The following is a 6,408-nucleotide window of genomic DNA, read 5'->3' on the forward strand; positions in this document are numbered from 1 at the left end:
TCAGTTAATACTGGAGGGACAAAATAAATAAGCTATGCTCTTCTATTCTGGAGATTGATACATCAACCCACTGGGTTGTTTACCCAGGTGATCGAGGTGGACATAGGATAAAAAGGCGGGCAACTAATCTATATATATTAAAAGGTGTCTATAAAAAAGTCTACATGACACGTGGCGCTCTGCTTATGGGTGGTTCACTCCATGTAATGTTCATATATATTAAAAAATGTCAAACATGGTTGTTGTAAGGTTTGAACCTTTGACCTTGAGTTTAAACAATAAAGCTTTTACCACTAAACTATTACATGTTTCATGTTATCATTATATATATATATATATATATATATATACATCACTACTATAAAATGCATGTTTTTTAGACGCTTTGCGCTCGACGCCCAGGGTACAGCGTTAGGCTAAGATTATATTGTCCCCTCTTTCTCAACGTCGTTCGCTGTCTACTTAAAATCTAGTCAGTTTTCTACGTCGAAACGTCACCTGCTTTGCACGTGGCCTCACTTGACAGGGTCGGTGTTCACATTTTGGGAAAAAAACCCGCCCCAAGAATCTTTCTCTCTCTTAACAGTCTTCTGCTCTCCTCTACTCACAACCCTAACTCCTACAAACTCTCTCCCTTCTCATCAAGAAATTTCTAGATCTACTCCCACTCTAGAAGATTATGCCTCAATTTTAAGAAATACGACAAATTTCAAACATAATTCAAAGACTTTGAGGTATTCATTATGTTCTGGTATGTGAATTGAACTCCGCCGTTTACATTTGTTTCATAATCGTCTATTTTATCTCTCTCTAGTTCTTTGTCAGATTAGTTCTCTTGACTTCATATTCGATTACTGTTGTGATTGATTTTGGTACATTTAAGGGTTTCTACACTTTTCATATGTTTTTCGTCAATATGTTTTACTGATATTAATTTCTCTAATTTGTATTTTAAGTTTAGTTTGTTGTTTGATTGAATTTAGGGTAATATAGACTAGTAATTTGATTTGTGTTAATTAATTTTTCTAAGACGTTATTTGGATTTCTATAGGATGTGCAGACCGCCGACACCGCTGCAAAGCTCTTTGTGTCAATTGAGATCCAGGGTATTTTTGTTTCTCCCTCTTCTCATGTTAGGTTTAGTGGTTGTTTCGATTATTATTGAGTTAAGTTCTTGTCTTTCGATGTTTTCTCGCAATTTCAAGCTACGTACTCTACAAATTGTTATTTTCTAGTTTTATTGATACCATGGAATATTCTGCAGTTCTACCATTTATGGAATTATGGAAATGTCGATTAATTTGGTTAATTTTATGTAGGCTTGCAATCTGATCTGGTTCTAGAAGTATAACTTGAGATTGTGAACTTCTTGAGTTGAAAATCATGGTTATTGTTCTTTAATAGTGAGTAAAACCAGAGATTGTTGTTTAATTATGAAATATATCTTATACAGTTATACCATACCAGTTTAGACTATCGAATTATCTACATGAGTATCTCATTAGCCTCCCCATGTTTTTCAGAAGAGGAGATTGTTTCCTTGTCTTTGCCTTAGAACTAGGTTGAGTATATTGCATTTGTAGTTGTTCCTTGAAGAAATTTCCTTGAGATATATGAAGTGCAGATCCATATATCAGGTGCAGATATATCAAGTGCAGACGACTAATAGAGCATAAATTTTCATTTTTTCTTAGGTAATTCAACCCTGTTGGTGCTCATGAAAGTAGGAGACTTGGTGAAGATCCTAAGGGTATCCCGAACAGCCTTATACCTTAAATACAACAGGTTGTTGTCGGCATACTACCTGGGCTCAATGTCTAAGCATTGACTATCCTACAAGGGATGGTATAGCGGTATGTAGTATGTTATATGATGTTTCCTAATACTGCTCTCGTTGTTAATCCCTTGATGTGTTCTACCAAGTTAATGAATCAAGCCATTGATTTAAACCCTTAAGTTGCCTAACTCTACTGGTCTCGCTCAAGTCAACACCAATCTCTTCGATTTCACTGATTTTCTCTTTATTGATTGATTTTTGTGTAATTCTTGGTTAATTGTTTAATTTAGGGCCTGTGGATCTTCTACGTTTAAATTTTCGACTTGTAGGTTAAACGATAGAAGTCTTAGTTTTCTAAGTACTTCCATGAGCTTAATTTGTTTTGTGATTTGCTCTAATTTTTTAATTCTATTTGCAATGTTGTTTGCTATCTGGTAAACCTTGTTAAGAGCATGAGTCTGTGTTGTTATGGCTGGATGGGTTGCTTTGTAGATAATAAAGGTATGGATGCTGAAAATATGGTCATTATTTTTATCAGTTAATTATCTCTAAAGTTTTAATTCTCGTTTGCAATTTTGTATTGACTATTTAATTTTGATTCTGCTACTCTTCATGTTCATTTAAAAAAAAAAAAATTGGGGAGAGTTCAAAATTAATTTGTTAAAAAGTAAACCGGAATGCCTCCTTAATCTACTTGTAACTTTTATTTCCAGAGAGTTCAAAATTAAGAATGAAGTATAGCCTGGTGCTTTTGGGTAGGCGTCAAATTCAGATATTAGACTCATCTTAATCATATGTAATACTCCTCTTATTTTGTTATCATACACTAGCTTATTCTGTATTTTTATGGCTAATTACTTATTGAGAAATGTATTAAACAAGCACGAAAACAAGGCTGATGAAGGCACTGAACCTACTTCTTTCTTTTGTACTTACCCTAAGGCCAATACTGAGATCAGTGTTGGCTTCCAAGTACCCACACACAATTAGATGTGACTGAACCTATTGCTTTTGCAGTTTTGCCGACCACTTGGGTAACATCTTTTGGGGCCTAAGGGATAATCTTTTTAATAATGAGCAGCATTAGGAAAACAAGAGTTTGGCCAAAACTTGTATTGCTTACAAGTAAGCAAACATCTTCAAGTTTATAAATTCACAAAATAAGCATTAATCTTTTGTAGACAGGAAATCAATTAAATTTCAGGAACATTTCTGCAACTGTTCTGATTTAGACAGGTATGATTATTGATCTGTTTAAATCTAGGTGCATTGCTAACTTTGAAGTTGTAGAATTACAGTAGAAATCATAGAGTTTGGGGGGGTAGAAATTGACTATTCTGGATAAGTTGGTTTGTGTTAATACCTACACCTCTCAGAAGAATCCCCCCCCCCCCCCCCCCCCCCAATATTCTATGCCAATTTATAAAACATGACAATCTGCCTATTAGCTCTTTTCAAGGAATGCAATTTTCTCATCTCTGTGAGCCATAGCCCAAAAGTATTAAACTAGTTGTCTAAATCTCTTTCTTGAGCAACCGAAGATCTTTATAAAAGGGGAGATAAGAAATTATTACAATCTGCATACTTAAACATAATACTTTACATACTATGAAAGTTTGCTAAATTTAAGGTATAGCGCTCAACCTTTTGGTATTTTTTACTTAAATCTGAATCTCGATTGCTGGTATGCTTGAGTGGAGTTGTGGACAGGTGTCAAGTCGCTTGAATGCCCTAGGGTACGTTCATATCTCTCTTCCTAACTGATCTCAATAATTACTTTTATGCTCCAGATATCATATGATTATTCGATACATAATCTTTAATTCCTCTAGCTTCCCAGGCATAATAAATTATGCTTGATACCTTCCCATGCCTGTTCATTTTACCTAATACTCTTTGCGATGAATCTGGGTTTAATTCAGCTAGCTTTCGAGGCCTGCGATTATGCTTGTTAACTTATCATGCTTGTTCATTCCCAGATACACTTGGGAATAAATCCAGGTTTTAAGATGATGACTTCGCACCAATTAATTCTAACTTTTTATCATCTAGGTGATGTAAAGGTTTGTTGCAGCCAACCCAGAGCAATTTTGATGAGTGAACTAATGCAGAAAACAAACAACCATTACAAAATAAGGTTAAAGAGTCTATATTTTAGTAAGTTCCATCTCTGCATTGATTTTTTTTTTCTCCTGTTAACAGAAAGCTTCAGTTCTAACTACTTAAGCATATCAATTTAGTGGTTAAGATGTTTAGTGTAGGCCGTAGGGTGTCAGTTTTTCAGGGTGTTTAATTTGGTGCTGGAGGACGGTTCTTGTGGATGTATGCTTGCGTAATGCTTTGAGTGCTGGAAATTTATTTTTCTTCGAATTGGGAAAATTTGGAGAGGAATTATCTTGGAAAACAGCAGCTGCTAGCCTCAAGGTTTAGCCAGTTTCCTAGTTTAGACTTTAGACAGTTTAGAGTATCTGTTGTTTCTGCAGTTTCCTTTCATTCAAGTATCTGTTTATCAAAGTTAATGTAAGTATGTGACAATTGATGATAAAATAAATTTATCGCTGTATCACACTATCACAGTAGAAGATGCAAAATTCTACTTCCTTTTGGTCTTCATGATTTTTATGAAATCGTTATGGCTTATGGGAAATAAATGAATCATGTCATTATGGATGCTTTTGTTTCTTTGTTTTCTCATGTTTTCCTTTTTCTGTGTTTATCTCTGTTGCAAGACATACTTTTTTCCCTCCTTTTCCGGGTGTAGGATTATAGGGTAAGGAGAGAAGAAGAAGCTGGTCGGTAGAGATTCAGAACTTAACAAATAATTTTTTTTATCCATGATCTTGGTTAACATTCAAACAACAAATTCATCGCTATCATGTGTAATGCAGGGTGGCTTCTACTGTCGATGTTGTTTTCCTATCATATCCTAATGCATTGCATCTTCTTGGTGCTTTTCCATATGCAATGAAGCAATTTGGGCTCTCCGCACCAGTGTATGCAACAGAGCCAGTCTACAGACTGGGTCTTCTGACTATGTATGATCACTATATTTCACACAAGGTAAAAGCTATCTATCTCTTTGCCAAGTTTATCTCCCTCTTTCACTCCCACTCTCTCTAATTAGCCGTACTAATGTCATTTTAGGGAAGATTTAGACGTTTGAGAAGAAAACTAGTACTCGTGCAAGAGGTGGTTATCAGAAGACCTATTTTGTATACTAGAAAATCTTATTATTATCATCTGTAGTATGAAAAATAAAGTTGATAATTTGATAAGTAGGAAATCAACCCTTGTCTTTTATTAGAGTGGGCATTTATTATTTCATTGTCGTTTTGGTTGATTTCCTATGATTGGTGATTATTTTGATTTCCGACTCATGCTTATTTCATTTTGTTTTTTTCTTTGAAGATCGTCCAACGTGATAAGGAGCAACATACGAAGCTTTTGAAAGGAGAAGGAAAGGGATTTAAACAATGAGAATGAAGGCCAAGATACTTGAGCTTATAAGCTACTACCTCCATTAGATCCTAGTTTTTCTAGGCTTTAGTTCTTTCGGATTAGAAGATACAATTAATTTTTTAGTAACATCTATGTACTATGGATATATTATGGTTAATTAGTAAAATTTTCATGTCCTATGGATTTTAATGTACTACGCACTTCTACATTTTACGTCGATGGAAGAACAATTATTCAAAATACAAGTTTCATGATTTATTTGCTTTAATTTTAATTTTATGATAAACAAAGATAATTTATTTATAGCGAATATATTGGTGGCATAAAAAGCGGAGTACAAATAAATTTGGACGGTTTTTGATGACGTGATGTTAGGCTCATGTAGAATTTAAATTCCTGCCGACAAAAGTTTTTAGACGCCTTTAAGCGTCGAGAACACTAAATAGTAAATGTTTCACAAGGCGGGAAAATAGATGTTCTCGACGCCAAAAACAAATTTCTGGACGCCTAAAAGCGTCGAGATTCTCGACGCCAAACAAGAAATGTGGACAACAAAAAGCGTCAAGATTGCCGACGCAGTAAAGCGTCGAGAACATTCTCGACTCACATTTTCTCGACGCTTTGAGAATGAGTCGAGCACAAATTTCTCGTCGCCTTTCGGCGTCGACAAAAGCCTAAAAGAGCGTCCTTAAAACGCGCGTTTTGTTGTAGTGCATATATATATATATATATATAAGTAAATGGGGAAATGTTATTAATGTAGTAACCCGGGGCATCTTCATTTTGATAGTTGAATACATCTCTTTTCCTAAAGAATTTTTGCATCCTCAAAGGTTAGAAGAAAAACGATAGTACTCTTCTACTTTTGACCGACATTTTAGTTAGGTTAATTATCTCAAATGATTTGCTTAAACGTTAGTGCATTACACTACAAGAAAAAAATTATTAATGACAAAATTTTCCGTCATAAAAGAACAATTACGGAAACACCACGTTGCAAGTCTGAAGTGAAAGGTGGATGTCATAATTGACTATCCTGTCGCAAATATCATGTTGATCATTTGATTTATTAGATTTTTTGTATTAGGTTATGACGGGTCTAAACACCATGTCGTAGATTTTTTCACCTAATAGACGGGATGAACCCCTCATAAATAATTTGTCATTAATGA

The 6,408-nt window shown here is 34.7% G+C and overlaps 1 protein-coding gene across 16 annotated transcripts; it reads left to right on the forward strand.

Moving 5' to 3' along the window:
* The first annotated feature begins 475 nt into the window (after positions 1 to 475).
* LOC130462548 (uncharacterized) lies at positions 476 to 5,429 on the forward strand. 16 transcript variants are annotated; one of them, XR_008923013.1, is made up of 7 exons: positions 498 to 751; positions 1,052 to 1,106; positions 1,695 to 1,853; positions 3,830 to 3,934; positions 4,507 to 4,573; positions 4,666 to 4,837; positions 5,186 to 5,429. XR_008923013.1 is itself a non-coding variant. In XM_056831014.1 (3 exons), the coding sequence occupies exons 1-3, from the start codon at positions 3,739 to 3,741 to the stop codon at positions 5,252 to 5,254; spliced, it is 417 nt and encodes a 138-aa protein (XP_056686992.1). In that variant the 5' UTR covers positions 1,861 to 3,738; the 3' UTR covers positions 5,255 to 5,429. The 16 variants fall into 16 exon arrangements, 1 of the variants encoding a protein (XP_056686992.1); XR_008923012.1 differs by having other exon boundaries at positions 4,507 to 4,569; XR_008923007.1 differs by having other exon boundaries at positions 487 to 751; positions 3,830 to 4,573.
* The last annotated feature ends 979 nt before the right edge of the window (positions 5,430 to 6,408 follow it).

Source organism: Spinacia oleracea, chromosome 6, assembly GCF_020520425.1.
Source record: "Spinacia oleracea cultivar Varoflay chromosome 6, BTI_SOV_V1, whole genome shotgun sequence".
Classification (NCBI taxonomy): domain Eukaryota; kingdom Viridiplantae; phylum Streptophyta; class Magnoliopsida; order Caryophyllales; family Amaranthaceae; genus Spinacia; species Spinacia oleracea.

Coding starts and splice junctions, on each gene's coding strand:
- LOC130462548 (XM_056831014.1), top strand. CDS start 3,739: ATGCTTGTTCATTCCCAGATACACTTGGGAATAAATCCAGGTTTTAAG. Junction 3,915..4,665: donor AACAACCATTACAAAATAAG/GTTAAAGAGTCT, acceptor TGTGTAATGCAG/GGTGGCTTCTACTGTCGATG. Junction 4,838..5,185: donor ATCACTATATTTCACACAAG/GTAAAAGCTATC, acceptor TTTTCTTTGAAG/ATCGTCCAACGTGATAAGGA.